Source organism: Monodelphis domestica, chromosome 3 (genome assembly GCF_027887165.1).
Source record: "Monodelphis domestica isolate mMonDom1 chromosome 3, mMonDom1.pri, whole genome shotgun sequence".
NCBI classification, from domain to species: Eukaryota; Metazoa; Chordata; class Mammalia; order Didelphimorphia; family Didelphidae; genus Monodelphis; species Monodelphis domestica.
Window position 1 is genome coordinate 481,630,713 of NC_077229.1, and position 25,813 is coordinate 481,656,525.

At 33.4% G+C, this 25,813-nt stretch overlaps 1 protein-coding gene across 2 annotated transcripts in view; it reads right to left on the reverse strand.

Moving 5' to 3' along the window:
- MAN2A1 (mannosidase alpha class 2A member 1) overlaps nt 1-25,813 on the reverse strand; it is a 205,452-nt gene that overhangs the window by 131,806 nt on the left and 47,833 nt on the right. For both annotated transcript variants that reach the window (XM_007486486.3, XM_007486487.3), the window contains 3 exons: nt 21,584-21,755; nt 2,511-2,638; nt 484-657 (listed from right to left, as the gene is read on the reverse strand). In XM_007486486.3, coding sequence (XP_007486548.1) covers nt 484-657; nt 2,511-2,638; nt 21,584-21,755 — 474 coding nt within the window. The remainder of the gene's footprint in view (nt 1-483; nt 658-2,510; nt 2,639-21,583; nt 21,756-25,813) is intronic.

A 25,813-nucleotide genomic window follows, 5' to 3' on the forward strand; every position in this document is an offset into this window, starting at 1 on the left:
GTGATATTTGCAAACTGAACCACAATTATATTTTGAAAGCCTGTATGTTACAAGAAATGCAAAGGCAATAATTATTTGATCATAAAGATTCAAAACAGGACAATATTTGATTTATTCAGACAACCAACATGATTGGTAAATATTTCACATTTTATTGGTTGCATATCATTCAGAAAAATTTTGTATATTATCTTTTATTTGAAACATATTTCCTTCCCATAGAAAAAGCAAGGATGCTAAAGTTGTTTGACATTACTATCTCATGTCTATAGTCAATTTTTTAAAATGTCTTTAAGACTACATCAGTTCTTACCAACAGAGAGTATCTAACACTGATTTTGGCACTTTGAAATCTCTAAATTTTTTTTAAAAGCTCCTAAATATTGAGATATTTTTATTCAATGCTTCATTTCAAGTACAGTATTACTTTATCAGGTGCTGACTTGGAAAAATGAAGTATTCATCTTTGATAACTATACATACCCCAATTTTGTCTCCAATAAAATTCCAGTGACTTCATAATTGAAAAATGTTTTTTAATAGCATAATGAATTCTCTGGATAAGCATATTGGAAAATCCACTGCGTTTCAAAAGATATGTCATTGTTGGTGAATGTCCAAATGGATCAACAGCCCAGCTTGATCTGGGTTTCACTCCTATTGAAAAACAGAATTGGTAATTTCTAAAATATTAGTAAATTAGGTAAAACATACAGTATTAGTTAAAACACAAAATGAGATTTAGAACTGAAAGATCATAGTGTTAGCAGTGTACCAGCTTTCTTCTCCTGAGTATGAGAAATAAGCCATTCTGTATAATCTTTTGGCCTTGACTCACCCTGGGCCTACTTTATCATTTTCAAACAAGACATATAATAACAATCAAAGCACAGTGTCAAGCCAGAGGAATATTCACTGGAAACAACCAGGTTTCTCCTGCATTAAACACCTTTTTTTTAGAAAATGAACTGGTAAAATTATATCCTTGCTTTCCCAATGCCATACTTAGGTCATTTTATTTACATGCACATGGTCTAGAAATTTACTTTTAAATAAGAGCATAGGCCAAAATTTATGGAGTCTATTTTTCTCCATTTAGAGATCTCATATTTCAAAGGAGACTTTTTTTATTTTAAAAACCCTTACCTTCTGTCTTAGTATCAATTCTAAAGCAGAAGAATGGCAAGGGCTAGGCAAACCAGATTAAGTAACTTCCCCAGGTCATACAGCTAAGACATTTCTGAGGCCATATTTGAACCTAGGTCCTCCCAACTCCAGGCCTGGTGACCGATCCAATGGGTGACCAAGCTGCCCCTAAAAGAAGACTTTTTCTAAGCTGCCTCCACTATTTTTCCAATAGTTGATAAAAGTTTGCAAAGCATTCCACATCACAAACTTAATTCTATTTTGCTAAATTTTCTGTAAAAAGCCATTTCTCTATTATATGTGAAAGTATTCATTAACCTAAAAAGAAATGTTTTTCTAACATAGAAAATTTCAAATTACTCTCAAAACAGAGAGAACATTTTATTAGCAACAGCATTCTTTTAAGAAACGAATATGAACATAGGATCAGAGATTTAGGGTTGGAAGAAACTTTATGTTACTTAGTCAAATCTTTTCATTTTCCAGATAAGGAAATTGAGGTACATGAAGGTTAAATGACTTGAGAAAGGGGTACTACAAAGAGTAAGTGCCACAAGTATAATTAAAAGAAAGAATCACAGAGTCAGAATATATTCAGGCAGTTTCAAAGATGAAGACTTTCAAAATACTGGATACAGACAACACAACACATACATAATATGAAATATACAACATTACACATGAATTTACACATGTCGTACTGTCGTCTTCTAGAGAAAGTCTCTTGTCCTTTGATGGCACAGGCTACTTTGTTTTTGCACATGACATATCCCCATGGACTTGCATGTGTTGCTGTTCAGTCTTTTCTATCATATCTGACTCTTCATGACTCACATACTGGAGTGGTTTGACATTTTCTTCTCCAGCTCATTTCACAAATGAGGAAACTGAGGCAAACAGAGCTAAGTGATTTGCCAAATGTCACTCAGCTAGTATCTGAGGTCACATTTGAACTCAGATCTTCCTGTCCCAAGGCAAAGCATTCTATCTACTAACATTGAGAAACATCTTAGAAATCTAAATAATTTTTAAAGTTAACATTAAAAAATCATACCTCTTTTAGGATTTTAGGGTCAGAAAACCAGGGGTTTAGAGATGACTTCATAATTCTAAAATCCTAAAAGGGGTATGACTTTTTTAGTGTTCTTTTTTTAAATTACATAGATCTTTAAGATGTTTCTCAAGCATTAATTTAATTAAACAAATCAAGTTGTATTATTTATATCCTTTTAATTGCTTTATTCTACACAACTCAATTTGAAGATCTGAAAGCATTAAAAATATTCTTCCATGTTTTTAGAAATTTATAATCTTGTCCATTAGCAACACGAAAAAAAAAAGAAAAGAAAAAACCATGTACCTACCTAGGTTTCTTTCTAGCCATTGATGTCCTTCAATAAGTTGATCAATTATTGCAAAGTAATGTGTAGATGCTTCATCAGACATGACCCATCCACCTGTTACAATTTCAAGTTGTCCATTTGATAGTAAACTAGAAAAAAACAAAATTTGCAATAAAAAATTTCAGAAACTTAAACATAAAACTAACACGAAAGAATGATAATTTATAATTTGTAGATCCCTCCAAATACAAAATATCCTTCCCCAAATACTCTTCCTTAAGAGACACCCTAACTATGCTTCTTGTTGGACTCTTCCCTTCAGTATTTTATAAACCTAATGAATATGAATAATATGAAAATATTGAAATAATGAAAAAGCTTCTTCAGAGGCTGCAGAATTATTGTCAGAATTTCAAATATTGAGATATATTCATTTTAATGGTGGTGTGTATTTATGTGTATATATGTATGCCAGGTACCAAACACAACTTAGATGCCCACAAACATAAGAGATTTGGAGGTCATATTTTTGTTGTTGGTCCAAACTAAACATTTCAATGTTGGTGTGGAAATTCCATCCTTTGATGCAAATCAGCAACTTCTCTGTACCTTATTATCTTCATATAATTTCTGTAGGTCATAGAGAGGCTAAATGGCTTGGTTACCAACACAAAGGTAATAATTATTGGAGGTATTATTTGATTTCAATATTTCTTGATTCAATTTCTCTTGATGGGGAAAAAAAGAATTATAAAATTTCTATAAAGGAAATAGATTATTGGTATCAACTCAAATAGAAATAGGGTGACTAAAATTATACATAAGGCACATATGTACTACAAATTGACTTAGTTTTAAAATATAGTTTTATCTCTGTTTTATTGTATTTTTGTTCATTTTGTTCAATATTTGCAAATTGCATTTTAATCTGATCCTAGCAGTACTTGGGAGTGTTTTGAGCCACATCTCTGACATTATCCTATGAAATATGCAACATTAACATAAAATATACTGAAACTTCCATCAAAGTTATCCTCTGATGTCTCATTAAAGTATGGAAGCAACCATGTGATATTCAAATTAAATTTAAATATTGAGCACATAAAAAGAATGAGTGAATACTATGTTATAGTCAACATAAAAATCTTTTAAATGGATTAATAATAAGCTAGATGTACATAATTGTTCCTAATAGTTTAGTGATTTCTTATTTGTATAGTTTTCTTATTTAATTAATCATTATTATTAGACTTATTTATTCATATTTACTTATCCTTATTTATTAACTGAAATGATGACTCAATGAAAAAAGTATTTATTAATGACATATAATACACTAAGGACTGGGGACATGGATAGAAAAGAGAAAAAAATCCTTGTTCAAGGAGCTCACCCAAATTGGGAGAGGAAATACATAAAATAAAGTTTAACTGTAGAGCAGACAGAAAATCCCAAAAACCCTTAAGCTACTCAGTAACTGGATGACAATGCCAGGGGATTGATTCTATAGGGTAAAGAAGCAAAGCTGATGTTAAAATCCCAGAGGTCCTGAGGCTAGGTCTGATGCCATGTCCTGAAAAACCTTGGAAGGCAATGGCATAACAGAAGAAAAGGCTACCTTGGTGGGATTCCATCACTCTAGATAGAACAATTAGTAAATCCCACCTCATTCAGTCCTGTAAAAAGAAAAACAGCCCAAATGGGTTCTGTGTGGCATTTATTGGTGAAAGAGTTGATGGGGAAAAACAAGGTGGTTGGATTACTTTAGTAGTGGTGCTATTCAACACTCTTATATGGGTTCAAGAACAGGTTATGAGGTGACAGGGGAAGTAGGGAGAGATGGGTATCCTAAGACTGGTGATAGGTCTACTTTCTTCTAGGCTTTCCTGATGGACTACCCTGGAGTAAGCAGTAAGACAGATATAGGAAGAGTAAAACAGAAACAGAATCATCAAGCATAGAGCCCTGGAGCTGGGCATACTAGTCTCTGACTATCCTCTTCTTCACTATAAAGTGGGAGTGGAAAGCAATAAAAGAAAAAAGTAGAAAATAACAGAAGGAAGTAAAACACAAATTAAGGATCACAACAGTGATTAGAAACAAAATGAACTGACCACTCTGATGAAAAATACTATTTACCTTCCAGAGAGAGAATTGATCAACTCTGAATGCAGATAGAAGAACATTTTTTAAAACTTTATTTTTATTGTTTGTTTTCTTTTGCAACATGGCTAATTTTTGCATGTCTTCACATGTATAATCAATATCAAATTGCTTGCCTTCTTAAAGATGGGGCAGGACAGGAGGAAGACAGAATTTGGAACTCAAAATTTTATAAATATATTATTAAAATTTTTACATGTAATTGGGAAGAGCAATGAAATAAAATGTTTTTAAAAACTAATACTCCACCTAAGAAAATATTAATACAGTTAAAATAAGGCGATGAAACAAAATCCTTTATGCTCTTAATAAATGCAAAAATATGAGGGTCGCAATCATGATTTGAGAAAAATAAAAAATAGTTGAAGGAGATAAAATGGAAAATAACATTACAGTTAAAGGTCACATAGAATGATAAATTAAAAGCAACATTCAAAACATTAAGAACCAATTAACTTAGCATTCTAAATATTTAAAAACTAGTTACAGGGAAAAATAAACAGTAAAACAACAATGAAAGGAGATTTTAATGTACTCATTTCAGACCACCCCACTCCCAAAAAAGAAATATGACAATTGTCTAATAATTATTGAATAGCAATAGAAAGGAGTACACATATTAGTCAGTTATTGAAGAAATCCTCATAAAATTTTGCCCAAACCAACTTTTAAACAAATGCAAAAAATCAGAAATGCCAACCAATCTTTTAATGACCACAATGTATCTTTTGTTGAGTGCAGCTCTTTTTATAACCCTTTTTCTTTTCTCTCTTAAAAACCTCAGAACAAAACCAATATATCCATAGTGCATCCATTTTTCTTAACTCCCTTAATATATTTTGAAGATATTTATATTTATTATAAAAGTATTCTTCTTTCTTCTTACCAATTAGAATGTGTCTAAAACATGGCCTCAGATATTTCCCAGCTGTGTGACCCTGGGCAAGTCACTTAACCCCCATTGCCTAGCCCTTACCACTTTTTTCTGCCTTGGAACCAATACACAGTATTAGTTTCAAGACAGAAGATATGGGTTAAAAAAAAAAAAGAATGTGTCTACATACATTTCCATTCCATAAGACAAATAAATTCCTCTTTCAGGTTCCTCAGGACTCTTGAGTTTTCATGTCAAAATTTCTACCTAACTCTGATCATTTCATCAAAAATGCCTGAAACTCATCTATTCCAATAAAGGGATCCTTTTTTTCCCCCACCAAGTAAGATGCATCCAGTTTAATAAGACACGCTATTATTGGTTAAGGCTCATTTAAAAATAAATCTTTTGGAATATGGCATTCAAAGATCTCCTCAAGTTTAAATAAAAGCTGTTGGGTCTTATGTGGTCTAGATGGCTCCTTATTACTTGACTGTGTATGTCTGGTTGGCTATAGCACTTCTAAGACTTTCCTTTTTACAGTTTCTTTCAGGAGATGATCAGATTTTTTTCTACTTAGGCTTCTAATCTCCTGATGAATCAGTTCAGCTCTATAATGCCTTCTTCACTCCAGGTTCTTACTTCTTTTTATCCTATTAGGGCAATTTGCCTGTCAAAACTGAGACTTTAATTATTCCCACTAACTACTGCCAACAATCCTCTCAAATCTATGCTATCTGGATCATTCATTCAGTCATGTCCTATGCTTCATGACCTCAATGTTCCACAGCACACCTGGTCCTTTTCTCTTCAACTCTCTCGAAGTCTGTCCAAGATCATGTTCAATGTTTCGATGATACTATTTATCCATCTCATCCTCTCTCACCCCCTTCTTTTGCCTTCCGCTGCTATTTCTTCCACACTTGTCTCAAGAGGTCCTTCTCCTTGCCAAGGCCTTCTACATGTACAAGTGATCCCATTCCATTCCATCTTTTTTCAACAGATTGCCTCCTCTATCATACTTATTTATATACAATCTACTCCAATCTGCTATCCATTTCTGTCATATGGGTCAAGTTGGGATTGTTCTTTGTTTTTTTTCTCTTTTTTCATAAACATTTCTATTTCTTCTCTTCACCAAGAAAGGAAATAAAACTATACTAGTATCCAATAATTGGAATGGTCTAATCCCTTACCAGATCACTAGGGATTACTCTTTATCTCCCTTTAATGCTTTTGCTATCATTTGTAGAAGTTTCCTTTGTGACTACCACCAAGGTTTCCTGTAAATGTCTCTCTTCTAATCCCTGTCCCAAAATATTTTCCAGTGGTCCATAAGGTATCTTCATGCCAAGCTCTTTGTATCACTATGCATTTTCTACCTTTTTTTTTCTTTTTGGTTGGCTTGGCCCAGACAAAACTGAAATTCATTAAATTCTATCTTCCCCAACACCTAAGATGATACACTGTTCTTCTGATATAATCCTAATAAATTCATTCCATTTCTTTAATTTCCTCCCTATTTTTTCTTCTCACTTTCTCAAAGCAAACCAAAAACGTATAAAGATATGTAAATTCCCCCATTTGTCTTTCTTTATTTCCTTGAAGATATTTATCTCATTCAAATGAATTTTATTTCATTTTTTTTCTTCTCGTTTTTGCATTTTAAAGATCCTACTCTTGGTAAGAATATTTTAATCTCCTATTTTATTAAAGATCAATTTTTTTCAATTTAGTATTATATTCAAATTTGCATGACAAGTTAATGTAGGCTGTCAATCTAATTTCTTTGTTTTTTTGTTATCTCTTAAAGATTTTCTTTTTATTGCTATAATACAACTTGGCCAGAGTGAAAGATGGCTTGGGATAAATCATTGTAGTCTGGTAAGATTTTGATTAAAGTTTTTAGTCAATATTCATTAATGATACAGGTAAATAGTTTTTCTTTCATGTTTTATCTTACCCTGGTTTAGGAATTAGAACTATATTTCTCTCATGAAAGAATTATAACAGAATGTTCTTTGAAAGCTTCCATGGTATTAATTCAACGTTCTCCTCTCTAGGCACTTTCTGCCATAGCATTGCAGGGATTATCTAATGGATTTTCCTTTTCATTGTTAAGTCATATTCAACTCTTTGTGACTCCATGGACCAACTGGTCTTAGGGTTTTCTTGGCAAAGATCCTGGAGTGATTTGCCATTATCATATTCAGTTTTATGTAGGCAGAGGTTAAGTGACTTGTAAAGAGTTACCCAATTATTAAGGGTAACATTTGAACTCTAGTCTAACTCTAAACCCAGTACTCTACTGAATGCACCACACCTAGCTGCCTTGGTAGAAGATAGGATGAGACAATATATCTCATTCCAAAATAAGTAAACAAGCATTTATTAACACAATTAATTGCAAATAGATAGAGGACTTAAAAATAAAAAGTCATCTCAGCAGACTCATTTCTGAACAAGCTATAGACATCACAGAAGATAAAACGAAAAATTTTGATTACATAAAACTGAAAGGATTTTTTGCCAACTAAATCAATGCAGTTAAAATTAAGAGATCCAGCCCAAAGGGCAATAAAAGACTATCTGCCCTTTGATCCAGCCATAGCACTGCTGGGTTTGTACCCCAGAGATAATAAGGAAAAAGACTCGTACAAGAATATTCATAGCTGCACTCTTTGGGGTGGCCAAAAATTGGAAAATGAGGGGATGCCCTTCAATTGGGGAATGGCTGAACAAATTGTGGTATATGTTGGTGATGGAATACTATTGTGCTAAAAGGAATAATAAAGTGGAGGAATTCCACGGAGTTTGGAATAACCTCCAGGAAGTGATGCAGAGCGAAAGGAGCAGAAACAGGAAATCATTATATACAGAGACTGACACACTGTGGTACAATAGAAGGTAATGGACTTCTCCATTAGGGACAATGCAATGTCCCTGAACAATTTGCAGGGATCTAAAACACACTATCCACAAGCAGAGGATAAACTGTGGGAGTAAAAACACTGAGGAAAAGTAACTGCTTGACTATAGGGGTGGAGGGGATATGACTGAGGAGAGACTCTAAATGAACACTCCAATGCAAATACCAACAACACGGAAATGGGTTCTAGTCAAGAACACATGTGATACCCAGTGGAATCATGCGTCAGCTATGGGAGAGGTGGGAGGGGGGGAGGAAAAGAAAATAATTTTTGTTTCTAATGAATAATGTTTGGAAATGACCAAATAAAATAATGTTTATTTTTTTTTAAAATTAAGAGATCCAGTTATAAATCAATGTAGTTAAAATTAAGATACAGAAATACAGATAAATGGGGTGGGGGAGAAATTGCGGTAAACTTCCGTGATAAAGGTCTGATGTTCTTGACATAATAGGAATGGATTTAAATAGCCAGGATATTCCCAGTAGATAAACAGTCAAAAGCTATCAAAAGACAGTTCTGAATATAAAGGAATGCTATCAATAAACATGTGAAAAGTGCTACAATTTATTAATAACAAATTCAAATAAAACAATTCTAACAAACTACCTCACTTCTGTAAAATTGCCAAAGATAAATAAAAAGGAAAATGAAGACCAGCAGAAGGGCTAGAGAAGATGAGTCATGTAAATGTACTATTAATGAGATCTAGCCATTCTGAAAAGCAACCTATCAGGTTACTGACTTTTTCCTTTTGACATTGCCCACTGTGAATTTTAAAACTACTCCACCCTACTCAGACCATACTTTAGAAGATCTGATTTAGCTATCTCCTGATCAGTTAACAATGGAGATACTTGGTTTAACAGAATCAAGTCTTGGGAACTCTACATTTCTCTACCCTACTTAGTTTAACAAGGTCAGGAATGTCTGCACCATACTCAAGGATTAAGTATTTGAGAAAATGGCCTTCAACAGACATGTGCAGAAACAGCAGACAGACCCCTGGGCTGTCCTAAGTCAAGCTAAGCTACATTGGTACAGATGAGATGCAGGAAAGTGACGTAAAACTGTGCATATAGGGCAAGTCACTTGCTCTCTTCGGTCTCTTTTCCCAGAGAGGCATCTCTGGCAGGCAGCATGCTAAACGTTCCGACATCTTGACGTGGTGGCAGCTACTTGTCTAGGTTTTGGCGGTGAGTTTTCCCTTGAGCTAATTCAGGTTCAGGCATCTTAGTTGAGCCCTCTTGGAGTTCAGGCTGATTCCTTCCTCTTTCACACTCCAAACCCTTACTTTCTAGATCCCCTAATCTTCCTGCCCAGTACAAGCCAAGTGGGAGAAAATCCTACACCCTTTCCTTCTCCCTTCTTCTTAATTTCTTTCCACCATATTAATTAAATGACCATAAAACTTCAGACTGACTTGGGTATTTTTATTTTATTATTTGGGATATCCATGGCAACCAATAATTAATATAATTTAGGTCATGTGACAGTTAAGAGTGGTTGCCATAAACTATTACAAATAAAAAAGTGGTTGACATAAACTGTGACCGCGAAAATATGGTTTCAAGACATTGTCTTGAGTTAAACAAAATATAAAGTGGTCGCCAGGGAAAAATTCCCAAATATGAAATATACCCAAGTCAGCTGGGTTTTTATGGAGATTTTAATTAATACAAAGAAGGAATTAATGAAAGAGAGAGAGTAAGAGGAAATAACGAGAAAAAGGGCTAGGCCAGCCCTAGTGGTCGCCAGGGAAAAATTCCCAAATATGAAATATACCCAAGTCAGCTGGGTTTTTATGGAGATTTTAATTAATACTAAGAAGGAATTAATGAAAGAGAGAGAGTAAGAGGAAATAACGAGAAAAAGGGCTAGGCCAGCCCAGGCCAGCTTAGGCCCAAGCCCTAAGAGAGAGATCAGTCAGTCTTTAATCTAATCACCACAAGATTTGTCCCAAGCAAGATTCTAGTGTTCAGAGACCCACCAGTTCAGCTCCTCAGCTCAACTAAGTTCAGCCACCAAGCCCTTTCATCTCAGCTTTGGCAAGTTGAGTCTCTTCAGAGAGAGTTCTCTCAGAAGAGAGTCCCCTTCTCTCAGCTTCTGACCTCCTTTTAAAAAGAATTTTCTCCTATGTCACCTCCCCTAAGTTTTCACATCTACCAATCACAGTAGACGTTTTGCAAAGGACAGACCATTCTTAATTCACACCTGAGTAGACTAAACTTTTGAGTAATTCACACCTGAGTAGACTAAAACCTCACACCTCTTTTGTTAAGGTTTGTCCCTTACAAGTTTGCAAGTTGCCTGACCTTCATATGTACTTAGCACCTTCCTAAAAATAGACTTAGCTTAAGCTTTTGCTTCACTATAAGTATGAGTTAAGTACTTTTTCATTGTTCAGTAAAGAGTTTACAACTTTATCTTCCCCTAAAGTATGCTTAAGTATGGGTGGAGTAGAGTTAAAATGGGAAATGGTCTTAACCAAGTGTTCTGAAGTAGGGTCTGAGAATTTTTAAGATTCACAGTCACAATGCTAAAATTATCCTTTACACTACTCAGAGGTAAATACCCTAAAAGAATTCAAAGAAGCAAAGAACTTATATGTAGAAACAGAAATAATTTCTGTTATATCAAAGGACAAGAACATCAGCGATTTCTCTCCATTGGTAAATGGCTTAACAAATTAAATTTTATAAATGCAATGGAATATTGCTGTGCTATAAGAAATGATGAAAGTGATAGATTAAGAGACACACAGAAAGACTTGTATAAACTTATGGAGTCAAGTGAACTCTACATTAAAAAAACAAGTTATACAAAGAATTTCTACACTATAAAGGAAAATAACTCAAAAAAACCCAAGTATCAATAATGATTCCAACCAAAACACATGGTGCCAGAGATTCAAAAATGAATCTTTTGGAAATGGCCAATGTATAAAATTATTTTGCTTAGCTGTACTCATTTATTATATGAAAAACCTTTATTTTTTACTTATTTTAAATGGAAGGGTTTTTTTTTTTTGCAAGGGTTTGTGGGCCAGGCAGTGACAGGGTACCAACCTCCTCTTCCCCCAAAAATTAAAAAAAATCACACAAAGTATAGAAGGTAGTTCAGTAATCAATATAATCAAGTTGGAAAATTTTAGAACTACAATATTAAATGTACTAAAAAGTTAACGAATAACTTGCACATAATAGAGATTCAAGGAATCATAAAATCCTTTTTATCTTTATATATGGAAATTATTTTGGTTGTTATTCATCAAGTTCATAATAAAAACAAAATTTTAAAGCAAAACAAATATTCAAAAAGGAAAATGAGTTCTTATATAGTTCATAATAAGCAAGGAGGTTGGCTTGAAAGCTGAGAATAACAAAAGGACTTTTATGGATATAAATCAAATGTGATTTTCAGTTGGAAAGATGATGATATTGAGAAAAGACAGCTCCTCTACTCAAATTCTTCTGGATTTCCCCTGACTCCATGAAAATAGTCTCTCAATAGGAAAGAAGAGAATTAAGGATTAATGTCCAAGTTTAAAAAAAGGACTTAAGTGAACATTAACACAAACAAATGAACTAGCTCAAAGAAACTATATTCTAAAGATAGTGAAGAGGCAGATATGATTCCTGAGTCATTATCAGTAATCAGTGAAAAACATAGAAAATGAAAAAAGTAATATAGCATTAGGAAAAGAGTAAATACTGTTTTGATTTTCAAAAAGCAAAGAGAAATGATATGGCAGCTTATCATTAAATTTAATTACTGACAGACATAAAAAATATTATTGAACTCTAAAAAACCAACCATGTCAGTCTAACTTTATTTTTTTTCTGATGAGTTTTCTAAAATGGACAAGTTAAATTTGCCAAGAATTTAGCAAAGCATTTCTTAAAGTCTTTCATACTATTCTTATGGGAAAAGATTGAGAGATGTAAGCTAAACAACAGTGAGTACAGTTAGATAAATCTGGAATTTGGTTGCATGGCTAGAACTAAAAAGCAGCCTTTAACAGAAAGTCAGCATGCATGCTCCTTCCTTTGCTAATGTAACAATGCCCTAGGACCTCATTTCCAATTCTATTCCTTATACCTAGAAACACTATAACCTTGGGCAAGTGAAGGGAGAACAATGAACTGGATAGTTTCTTAGATTCCCTCCAGTTCTAAATCTTATACTTGGAAAAAAGGCACAGGTGGCCAACTTAACTCACAGATAATAAAAAACCTAAGAAAAACAGTTAATAAACTCATTGAGTGAATTAGGGTTCAAAAAAATCTTCAAGGTGAGATGTAGGACTGAATCTGCTGACACAAAATTTAAGAGCAATAAAGTTTTATGCTTGGGTTAAAAATTTTTTTTTTAATTTCCCAATACAAGATAAGGACAATAAAGCAGGATAGAAATTTGAAGAAGACCTGAAAGGACTTCATAACCTTGCAAGGTCAATATGAGTTTGTCATGATATGGAAGCAAAGAAAGATAATGAAATTTTTGGCTGCATTCAAAGAGGCTTGTACTCAGCCTGGGCTACTTTTTACAAAGGTTACAGATAAGCTGGAAAGTATAAAAATATAGTAATTAAGAAAGTGAACTACCTCAAATTCATGATCTATTCATTCACTGATTGATAGATCTGGGAATATGAACCCTTGAAAAGAAAATTTAAGATGCATGTAATAATTTTTGAAGGAGGGGATGACTCTTGGAAAAGTGACAACAGAACAAGGAGCAAAGAATGGAAGCTGAAAAAAGGAAAATTTAAGATTTATGTTTGGAAAAGCTTTGAACTAGAGATGTTCAAAAGTAAAATGGTCTACAAGGAGAGATAATGGGCTCCTCTTCATAGGAGGTCTTTAAGTAAAATATGGCTACCTCTCTATTGTTATGTTGTAAAGGAGGTTCTCTCTTGGGAATAGGTTGGATTAAATGATTGCTAAAGTTCCTTCCAAACTATAAAATCCTGTGGTTTGTTTTTTTCTGTTGCCCCTTATGACCACTAACCTTAATTCTTTAGAGGCTAGTATTCCATGGTTTGTAGTTGCAAAATATCACCAAAAAAATAGTCTAAAAGAATAGTCTTTGATTTAAAGAGGTCTATGGTCACTAAAGGCAACATGAACCCAAAAAATAGATATGAGAAAACACATCCTTCAACTCCTTTACAAATTGAATATGGAACATTGTATACATTGTAATTTTTTAAAGTGTTCATCAATTTTGCTTTTTTGAAAAAAATATTTTATAAGGGATGTGGAGGCAGCAGTAAAAAAAATGAGAAAATTCAAGATGCAAAAGAATATCAACAAAAGTTCATTTCTTAAAAAAATAATTTTCCAGTCTCCCCAAGGAAATTCAGCCTATTGTCATATTCAAGTTTGGTCCCTGTTTACTATCTAACAATAATAGATCAATGCAATTAGTTGCCCACCTGAACATCATAATCTAGACCAGTGGTGCCAAACTTTTTGAAGACAGGTGACATGAGAAATGTCCTCAAGTATGCATGATAAGGGGGAGGGGAGTAGCCTGGCCCCACCTTCTTCTGACTTTCTAGTAATGCACTCTGGCAAACTCTGTGCTGGGCAACAGCGTGTGTGACCAGAGAGGCCTCTGGGTGCCCCCTCTGGCACACATGCCACAGGTTCACCACTGAGGATCTAGACTATAGGAATTCTTCATCTATTCAGTTTTTCATTAATCAACAAACATTTAAGTGCCTACTATGATCTACAGTTTTCAGTGCTGGAGATATAAATTTAAAAAAATACAGTCATTGACCTCAAGAAGCTGTAAATTTAATTGTGAAAGGCAACACACAAAAGGAAGCTGAAAAGAGGAATGGAAAAAGGTAAACAGCATAGGGGTAAAGTTGGAGAGATGTAAATGATTCCAGAAGCATGGGGAATGGTCTGGACTGTGGCAAGTTCCCTACTTAAACAGAGGACCTGGAGCCCCTGATCCTCCTCTTTTAATCAAAGGAAAAAGATACTAATGAGATATGAGTACCAGAGAGATTCAAACCTGCAGGATATTAAGATTTCCCAGGGACAAGTTTCCAGGGGAGCAAAGCATGACAGAGAGGTCTAAAGAAGTCCCAAAGTAGCATAGCTGGTACAGAATGGGAGAAGATTGTGAATGTCTCCTCCTGAAATAAAAGCTATGGAGCCCATGGTCCTGTCCTGCAGTCAGTAAGTTCAAGCAAAGGGGCAGAAAGTTCTGGTGATATGATTACCAGACAAAGTAAATATCAGAGCATGAGATTTCCAGTCTTCTAGGAAAAGAAGGCATCTTCTGGACACTTTTTAAAAAATGATTATCACTCTTATTTAGAAAGCTCTGAATAACTCCAAGGTTTGAGCCAATTGGCACTATATTGAAGCTTGCTATTTCTAAATAATCCCTCTTCAATTAAGATTCTGTGCTAGAATTCTCAATGTTAATGTAAAGTGGGCCTGAAATCAGAAAGTTCTGAGTTCAAATTCAGTCTCAGACACTTACTAGTGACCCTAGGCCAAGTCACTTCACCTTTGTCCACCTGAGTTTCCTCAAATGTAAAAAAAATAGCACCAACTTCCCAGGGTTGCTATGAGATTTTATTTTATTTTTTTATTATTATATTTTATACAAATAATATTTGTAAAGTATCTAGTGCATAGTAGACACTTAATAAATGTGTTTCCCTTCTTTCTTGCTGTCATTTATTTTAAACTCTAGAAGGGCAAAGTTTTCTCTATTGTTATATCTTCTAAAGAATGCATTATTTAAAAATGTAGATGGGAAACACATTGATGAGGGAATATTTTGATCTTACTGAGTCCAGACACCATGCTAAGCACTGAGAATACAATGAAAAACAAAAACAAAAAGTCTCTGCCTTCATGAACCTTACATTCTTTTTAAAAACCAAAAATTTATCAATAGCTTGTTTTAATAGCACCAAAATTTCTCCCAATATTCCTCCCATTTTTCCTCCCAGAAAAGTCATTCTGTGTAACAAATAATATTTTTAAAGGAATGAAGTAGAAAATATGTGTAAGAAGATAACATTCTAATGCAGGGAACAACATATACCAAACAGAGGAAGACAAATAATTATAAGGACCAATAAATGATTTATAATGGTGCTGGAGCCAAGTATAAACCAGAGGTTCTAAAAGAAGTGAACAGGGAGAACATTGGTCATACATAATACAAACTAGTATATGTAGAGAAATTTATCAGAAAATTGGGAAGGTAGGAAGGGGTCAGGTTATGAAGAAAATTAAAATAAGCCAGAAAAAGTTTATATTTGATCCTAGAAATAACAAGGAATAAGAGGAGTTAAAAGGTAAGGAAGTATACAGGAGAAAGCATGTGATAGTCAGATTTCAAATTTAGGAGAATCTCTTTGGCATCTATGTAAAAGATGGATTAAAATGGATTGAGACCTGAGAAAAGTAATCCAATTAGAAAACTATTTCAGTAGCCTAGGAAGGAGATGATAATGGCCAGATATACTATAATGGTTACGTGAATGGAAAGAAGGGAGAAATGTGGAAATAGAAACAACAAGACTTAATAATTGATTGGATATGTATTGTGATTAAGAGACAAGAGTTGAGCATAACACCAAGATTGTTAACCTCCAAGACTGAAAAAATAGTGGTACCCTTGACAGTCATAAAGAAGTCCTGAGGAAAGATAGGGTTTAGGATATAAAGATAATGAGTTTTCTTTGGGCCATGGTGAGTTTGAGATGTCTACAAGTCATCAAGTTGGAAATTTCTAATAAACAGATGATGAAGCAAATCTGGAAGATTTCAGCAGAAAGACTAAGACTGGTTGGATAAATAGATCTAAGAATCATTTTCATATAAAAAAAGTCTGGAGGGCAGCCAGTTGGCTTAGTGAATACAGACCCAAGCCTAGAGATATGAAGACCTCAATTCAAATCTGGACTCAGACATTTCCTAGCTGTGTGACCCCTAAACAAATCACTTTAACCTCAGTTGCCTAGACCTTGCTCTTCTGCCTCGAACCTGAAACTGAGTATCAATTATAAAATGGAAAGGATTTAGAAAAAGTTTTTAAAGGGCTTTATATGTCAAACAGTATTTTGTGTTGCATCTTAGAAAGCCACTGTAGCTTCATGACCAAAAGAAATGGTCAGACTCATACTTTAGGAACATATATTTGGCAGCCATATGAGGGATAACTGGAGAGGAGAGAAAACTACAGGACAGAGATCAATTAGGAGGCTGTGGCAATAGTCTGAGTAAACAGTAAAAAGAGGGCCTAAACCTGAATGGTGACTATTTGAATAGAAAGAAAGTGGCAAAAACAAAACATTACGAAGGCAGCCAAGATAAGTCTGGATGGTGAAGTGGGGAAGAATGGAGAGTTAAAAGATAATTCTAAGGTTGAAAACCAGAATGTTGGTGAAGTAGAAAAATACTGGTAATGTTAACAAAATCAAAGAACTTAGGAAGATGAATGCATTTGTAATATTTTAAAAAGGTTATGGTCACTGATTATAACTAAAAATTAAATTATGAGACTTAGTAGCTTTGAACAATCTAGTTTAATATAGAAATATACAGTAAAAAAGGGAAATGTAGGAAGGAGATAGAAAATATTGTCTAGCTAAATACTCTAAGTACCGATCTTATGGGATCCAGCTCATCACCAAAAAGGCTCCCTCATGTCCCGATCTCCAGCCAGGAGTTGTGGTAGTCTCTTCAGCAAGAGTCTCACCAGCCCAAGAGAGAGCTCCTTCAGTCAGTGCCCAAGTCCAAATCCTAGTGCCTCCAGAGCATAAATATGAATCAGAATCCAAATGTGAATGTCCCACTTCGTGTTGGGTCTCACTTTAAAAACATTTTTCTCCACCTCCCATATCACACCTCAGGAACCAGTCATAGTTTCTTAATTTGTCTGGTACTGCCCAGGGGGGCAGTCAGTGCTTGTGGGATCTATTTCCTGTCTCTTTGGTTTCTATTTCCTTTCACCTTCGGCTGGTCTGTCCCTGCACATGTCAATGGTAAAGGACCTCCAGGTTCCTGATTAATTAAATTAAAGGTTGCTGATTGATTACATTAAAAGGCAAAAGGAAGATAGGACTATTTTCACACATCCTATTTATAAGAAAAGACTGAGTTGAATTTTGGACTTGTTTAACTTTTGATACATATGAGACATCTAAGCAGAAATCCAGCATGCAACTGATGAGTGGAGGGCTGCAGGTCAGGAGAGACGCAGATTAAATCTGAGAGGAACTTGAGTAGAGGCAAAAAATGAAACCATGAGGCCTAATGACTCAACAGAGACAGGACATAGAAAGAAGGGAAAAGACCCAAGGACAAATTCTTAAAGAAAAACCTTTATTTAGAGAGTAGAACATGGATAATAAGTCAATAAAAGACTAAAAAATGGCCTGTTAGAAAGAGAACAAGAGTAAATTTATAAGAATTTTATTGAGAGTAATTTCATAAAATAGCATCCAGGAAAAGAGGGTATAAAACAGCATGAAATGCTAACAAAGAGATCAACATGAATAAGGACTGAAAAGGCCGAGTTAGAATTTAAGAAATCATTGATGATCTTGAAAGCAATTTAGTTCAGTGATTAAGAATATGAGTTAAAAGCCCAAGGGATTGAGAAATGAGAAGAAAAGAAAAACAGATAATGAATAAAAAGGCTTTTCTTGGAGTTTGGCTGTGAAAGGAAAGAGATAAAGGATTACAAAATAGAGTTAAGTTTTTTTGAGTTTATTCATTTCTATTTTGTTTTTTAAGATAGATGACATCTATCTTATGTTTGTAGGCAGCAGAACAAGAACTAGTAGAAACAGAACATTAGGGATGGCTTTGAAAAGATGACTAAGGTACCTAGCAACCAGGAAAGCCAACAAGGGCAGGATTATCAAGGGCACAAGCAGAAGAGTTGACCTTCATCAACCAATATAAAAACATCATCATTCAGCTCATCATCAAAAAATGGAGTAAAGGAGAAAAGAATAATAAATACCTTACTATCACACTATATTGCCATCATAAATGCAACCTTTAGGCATAATGATTTTTTCTTAAAATTTCTCTTCTGAATAATTTTGCCAGATTAATTTTATTATTATATAAATATATTTTAAACATTACGTTTTTTGAAAAAGTGCCTCATACAAATGAAATTAGAATGAAATTCCATTCTTATATTCAATTTATAATCTGATGTTTCTATAGTTAAAATTTTTCCACTGGTATATATACACAAAGAAAACTAGTTCACTATATTTAAATAAAATGAAAATAAGAGGCATTTAAGACTTCAACACACTCAATTCTAACCTATATCTATTAAATTCTGTATTCACATCTGTAATTCCTATATATAATTAAAACAATAATTGTAACTGAATAATTCTACAAAACTACTTCAATTCTCATTTCTGCACAATGTAGAATTGAAAATCTATTACCCTAAAAAAAGAACTACATTTCCCAGGAGCCCATTGATTTCCTGTACTTACATACTTCCTGTAGACAGGGGATATGAGGCAAACACGTGAAAGGTCCTGCCTCCTTTTGGCCCTGTCGGGGAGCATGGCAGTGGTGAGTGGGGATTTTGAAATGGCTACTCAGCCATGGGCATGTGGTCTTTACTTTGTATCCTCTTTATTCCTTGCTTTCTAATGATCATTAATAAATCTCCAAAAATATAGCTTTTATTATTGAGATTTAATTTTAATTCTTACAACACTCAAGGGTCCGATAACAAACCAATGACAATGTATACCATCAGATTTTTGACAAAAGTACTAATAGGTTGACTGTGTTTTATATCACATTTCCATAAATAATTGAAAGTTTTTTTCAAAGCACAGATAATCCATTGCCAAGACACACTTAATAAATGTTTAAAACTAAAAGCACTTTCTATAGTATTCTTGTAATCCAGCATATTTCTATTTCTAAGACATGTGAGCATAAGATCTCCCTTACTACCTTCCATTTTACTTACTCTAAGAACATAGGATTCATGCAAGAGGTCCCTCAACATAACTCTGACATTTAAAAACAATTCCCATAAAAATGTTTTTATTGTGCTATTATATTGTGTAATTATAAAGCACTGGCTGCTTCAAAAATCATAAATACTATATTTAAACATGCCAGTTTATTGTACTGTTAAAAAAACAAATTTTTTGAGAAAGTTTAAAATATATTTGCATTAATAATACCAAACATAAAAAATAATAATATCAAACATATAAATTTATTCATTCTTTTAATTAAGTTATGCCAATGAGTTTTTTCATTAAGTACAGGGCACAGAATTCTAACTGAAAAGTCAAGTTAGTATGCAAGGGGGAAAAAACCATTAAAAATATTTAAACATTAATGTAAAAGAGGACACTAAAGGAATAGCAGGCAGATACAGAAGACTATGTAACAGGAAAAATTCTCAACTATTCTGGAGAAACCCTTAATGAAGGATGAGCTGCCATGTTCAATTCATTCATTTAAAGTCTTACTCCAAAGCCTGTATAAAGCAGATATATGAAGGAAGAAGGCTTCTGAACAAAACAAAGTGTCTGCCACATTCAAACAGTGAACAGTAGTGACAAAACCTATAAAATATGTTAGGTCCTAAAGGGGACTGATGAAAGTTTAATGTATTGGTGTATGACTCAAAGGAAAAACAAAAGTCTAGTTGTTCAGCTGTTCCCACTGTAAATACAAACTTACATTTTGAATGTATGGTTTATAATTTTTAAAAGCATTTACAGTAAAAACTCATCTTTAAAACACTTCTTACTATCTGGCTAATCAATATTTTATTCTAACTCAATAAATGCCAAAATGAAAAATCTCTAAGATAATATTTTGATGCCTGTTAGATTTCCAAACAGTACTTAGAAGAAATGGATGGATTAGAGCAGCTGGGTGGCTCAGTGGACTGAGAGTCAGGCCCAGAAATGGGAAGTCCTGGGTTCAAATCTGACCTCAGATACTTCCTAGCTATGTGTCATTTAACCCCCATTGCCTAGTCCTTACTGCTCTTCTGCTTTAGAACCAAAATCCAGTATTGATTCTAAGATGGAAGGTAAGGGTTTAAAAAACAAAGAAGAAATGGATGGATTTGTTATGAAAACTGCTTTTGTGTAAATCTGTTTAAATTTTCTAAATGTTTTCCATAATAGGAACCAATCAAATTACAAAAAGTACAAGTGCTATACAATACACACAAAGACACTTTGAATTAATAAATATTATCTTAATACTTCAACACTGATAGACTTCTTAGTACTTTTCCTACTGGCAAAACACAAATAATCCTTTAGGTAAGGAAAAATTATGGAGTTATGGTTTTAAAATCAACTAGTATTCTACAGCAGCATTTAAAACTTATTGTGTTATAAAACTTTTCTGGAATTAACAGCTTGAGATTAGACCATATTCATTCTCTCAAAAGAGGGAAAACAAGTCAGTGAACAATGATAAAAAGACAAATAATCAATGCTACTAAAATGTTTTAAGATCTAAAAATATTGTGTAGCAGTCCTAAAATTATAATAAACTGTGCCAACTTACTACATTTTTAATCTGTTTTCTTTGAAATCTATATAAAATTTGCTGAAGACAAAAAACTCTGTTTTAGCTTCATTTTATAAAGGAACATATAAGTAAGTTCTAAGAAGTATAGAGAAGAGATTTTCAGCAGGGCTAAATCAGAACAGATTTAGAATACAGATATACAGCTGCTTTTTCTCTAATGAAGACAATTTCACAAGAATTTAAGAATAATATACAACTTATAATTGAAAATTACAGAGATAAATGGTCCATAAGAACTATAAAGAAAAGGAAAAGTTGAAAAAATAAGAAAACAGGTTGGTTTAATACTGTTCTTTGTCCCAAATTTGAGATCTATGATTGCTATTGACTATTTTTGGGATAAAGAATTTTAAAAAATTTAAGAATCCTAAATTCAAGAGGAAAAGATTCTTTTTTAAAAGGCTTTCATATTTTACAATATAAATTCTTTGACTATGCATATTACATATATTCAACATGATGTCCCTAATTAGTCTATATTCCTTAGAACTTTCAAAAAGAAATTAATTTTTTGGAACAAACCTCTTAACAGCATCCTTCTTCTGACTATCTATTCCATCCCACCATTTTGAAAAATAAGAGATTTCAGACCATATAAATTTTCTCCTTCTATCTTCATTCAGCTTTACCACCATGTTATTCAGGATATGCTGGGTCTGGTCTTTAAAATAGTCATTGAAAGTCTTCAGCCAACCTAAATTGAAACACAAATACACCACATAAATTTGGTTTCAGTTAAATCACATTATTACAGTTGGAAATATTTTACAAGTTTTCAATGGAAAAAAGTTATATAATTAAAATGTTAAAGCATAATTTCAAACTGCTAAATTAAAGCTGATAATCAAAAGGCAAATACGTAACTTCAAAATGACAAACTATTTCTTAAAATCATGAATATTAAAGTGAAATGTATAGCTTGAAAACCAGTAAAAAATAATACAATGTAATCATTATAACTAATCTTGTTATTTCTGACAGCATTTTTCCTAATTTGAGACTGTATAACAATGAATCAGTATTACTGATTTAACAGACCTGCATTTTCTTCCCCTCCATAAGTAGCAGTTAAACTGCTGTATTCTAAGAGAGTTTTTATTAATTTCTCCCTTTTTTATATCTAAGAAGAAAAAAGAACAATAATACTTTTCAGGAAGAAACTCCTTGCTGTGCAGGTTGTCAGTTAGAGACCCCCACTTTGCCACTTGTCTGTTAGTAAAAATTAGAAGGATTAGTGACAGTTGTGGCTGAGGGGAGTTAGTCAGTTGCAGAAAGTTGCAAAGGTTTGTTTTTGTTTTGTTTTGCTTTGTTTTTGTCTCTGGGTCTCCTGTGGAAAGGTTGTGCTGCTAGCACTCTCGCTGGTTGGAGACAGAGAAAGGAATTAAGGCCTGGATAGATAAGGTAACTAAGCGTTTAGCATTTAATAAACGGCACATTGGCTTTTGTTCAAACTTCTACCCCCAAAATTTAACCCTTAACAACCTAATGAGTCAGCTAGGAGTTTGATTAATCTATTGATCTTCTGTTCTTTCCAATATTAAGAAAAGGTTAGGAGTGTAACCATGTTGTTCAGTATCCTGTTATGGATAGTGAAGGAGGTAATGCCTTATTACCTCAGAGAACTCCCAATACCTGGAACTTTCACTGAGATTTTACATCTCACAGTTTTGGATTGTCTCTGATTAATACATCTTATGGGAGTATTTGTTCTGTCAGGATTGTTTCTGAGATACCAACTGTATCAAATATTTAGTTTAATCCTTACTAAGAAAAGGAAACAACTGAAAGAGATTAATGGAGACTACAGTTGTATATCTTGAGGATTGCTTCTCGAAACTGATTAACACTACTGCCCACCAAACTGAAACTATCTCCAAAATTGAAGATGGTATCTCTCAAATGACTAAAAATATAATACATAAAAATGAAACTATTTCCAAACAGAATGAAAGTTGTGCTCAGTCTACTAAACCTGCCTCTCCTATTGTTTCTAATTCTCTCACAAAGACACCATAAATTAAAAGTCAAAAGAAAGAAGATACTAACCCTAGCCTATTCCCTTTAAGAGAAGTACTAACCCTTAATCCTAAGAAGAACAAGTTAGTAACCATTAGGCACCACAAACCATTTACCACTCAGGATATTGAGGGATTTAAGTGCAGCATTACTTCTTTGAGAAGAATCTTATAGCTGTGATAAAAAAAAGCTAGAGAAGATTTGCAGGCAATTTGATCCAACCTGGATTTATTTTTAATATCTTCTAGATGAGTTATTAACTAAAAGGGAAAAGGATAAAATTATCAAGCTTTCCAATGAGGAGGGTGCAGTTCACTGGCCTAAGAATGACCCTCATTGGGACGTTAATGATGAAACAAACTATGCAAGATTGTGCCAAGCTAGGGAGGCAATTCTTAATGCAATGAGAGGTCATTCAGATAGACCTGGCACCTGGACAAAATTTGAAAAGCTCAAGCAGGAGAAAATCTTTCTCAGTTCATGAGCAAACTTATAGAACTGGGAGGAAGATACATAGACATTGACTTAACAAGAGAAAGAAAAATTAGACAATTGAAAAGGCAGTTTGTAACAAACTGCTGCAAAGTAGTAAAGGACTATTGTAAAACCAGTTGCCCTAGCTGGATGAATATGGACCTTGATGAATTAAGGAGAGTGGTAGTTTATGTTTACACTGGGCATGAAATGAAAGATGCCTATGATAGTGATTTGTGGGATGCATTAAGGAGATAAAAGCATTAAAGGGAAAATTGATGAACTTGAAAAAAGTGATACAAGATTTCGTTAGCTATGGTTCCAGTGCAAAAATATACAACCCAAAGAGAATATATAAACCAAAGGCCAGTGTGATTTACTTGTGCAGAAAAAGTGGACACCTAATGATGAATTGCAGATGCTAGAATCAAATGTTCAGCAATTTTAGAAATAATGGTGGGAACTTTAGGAATAATTATTCAAGAAACAATAACTATTCTAGAAATAATAACAACACAATTTCCAAAAATGGGGATAACAGAAACAGTAAACAAATTGAGGAAAATGATTTGTTACAATATCACCCTAATGAAGCATGTCCATGTAATAGCCAAAATGTAAATCCTCCTCAATGAGAGCAATCTCAGAGAGGTGCACATGGTCCTTTATGAATGTCTGCCAGAGTAGAAAGGAGTCTAAAATCAAAGAGTGAAACATTTGATTTTCCAGACCCAGATAAAATTTCCTATTAATATAATTTCCATATTTCATATTCAATTTCCATATAAATTCCTAATTAATTAATGGATAATTTCCAATTATCCTAGCCCATTCTTCCCTAGATAGTTATGAATCACATTATAACATGATTCTTTGCTCCAAATGATGTCAAAAATGCTAACATTATGTAATGTTTGTAACACTAATTTCCAGAGTTTTGTTTTCTGGTCTAGGAACTATAGGTGAAATGTATCATTCTTACAGGTGACATAGTTTATATAAAAAACTTCCAGTGAACAGAAGAAACTCAGCGAGCCAAGGAAGGTCCATTTCAGATACCTGCCATCGAAAATGGCATCGAAATACCTGCTTACATCAAGGACAAGACTACAGTTAAAAATGGACACTTTTTTAAGGACATTGAAATTCAAGAAGACTACAAATGGACAAGTGGACAATATTTACAAGAACACTGGAATACTACAAGGACTATGAAAAATAGACATTATTTTAAGGATACTGAACTTTACATTTAAATAAAGGTTTCTCATATATAAAGATTTAAAATAGAATATAACGGGTAAGTATAATTTATGTTATTTGTTATATCTTGTATGTTATAGGATTTGTTAATCCTATGTAGAAATAATTATAATAATAATAATACCTTTATAGGAATATAGAAAAAAGTTATATACTCTTATAGAAAGTTAAAATTAACTAAATGATAAGTAAATAGTAAAGTGTTATAACTGTTGAACAAGATCCACCTCAGGGGGGGATATAGTAGATGTATAATATATTAGAATATATATTATAAATGCATATATTGAGATTAGATCCACCTCAGGGGGAATATATTAGATGTATATTAATTACACATATAAGGTATATATTAGATGTATAAAATGGATATAAATGGTTCTTATTTCTTTTTAGATGTATATAATGTGTATATAAGGTTCTTGTTTTTTTGTGTGTGTATAGTAATCATAAGGTACATTTGAATTAATATCTTTAGATTCTTACTTCTGTAAAATATACTAAGAAGAGTTTTATTTGTGTATAGTATGAATTTTGTGACTAATTTCTTTAACCATAAATATTTGGAACTGTATATTATTTGAGATGTGCATGTTGCAAAACCTCTTTGCTTTTTTCCTTTCTCTCTGTGCTTCTCCTTGTTTATAATATAGAAAATAGGATAGTTTTATTTAAAAGATCAATCTGGGAGACTGGTCTCCCAACAGATCACAAGGGGGTTTTGTTAAGAAAGTTTTTATTAATTTCTCCTTTTTTATATTCAAGAGGAAAAGGAGCAAAAATATTTTTCAGTAAGAGAGCTCCTGCAGTGCCACTTGTCTGTTAGTGACAGAAGGATGTGGCCGAGGGGAGTGAAGTCAGTTGCAGAAAGTTGCAAAGGGTTTTTTTGATCTCTGGGTCTCCTGAGGAAAGGTTGTGCTGCTAGCACTCTCTCTGGCTGGAGACAGAGAAAGGAATTTAGGCCTTAATAATCTTAGTGATTATTATTAATCTGAGTAG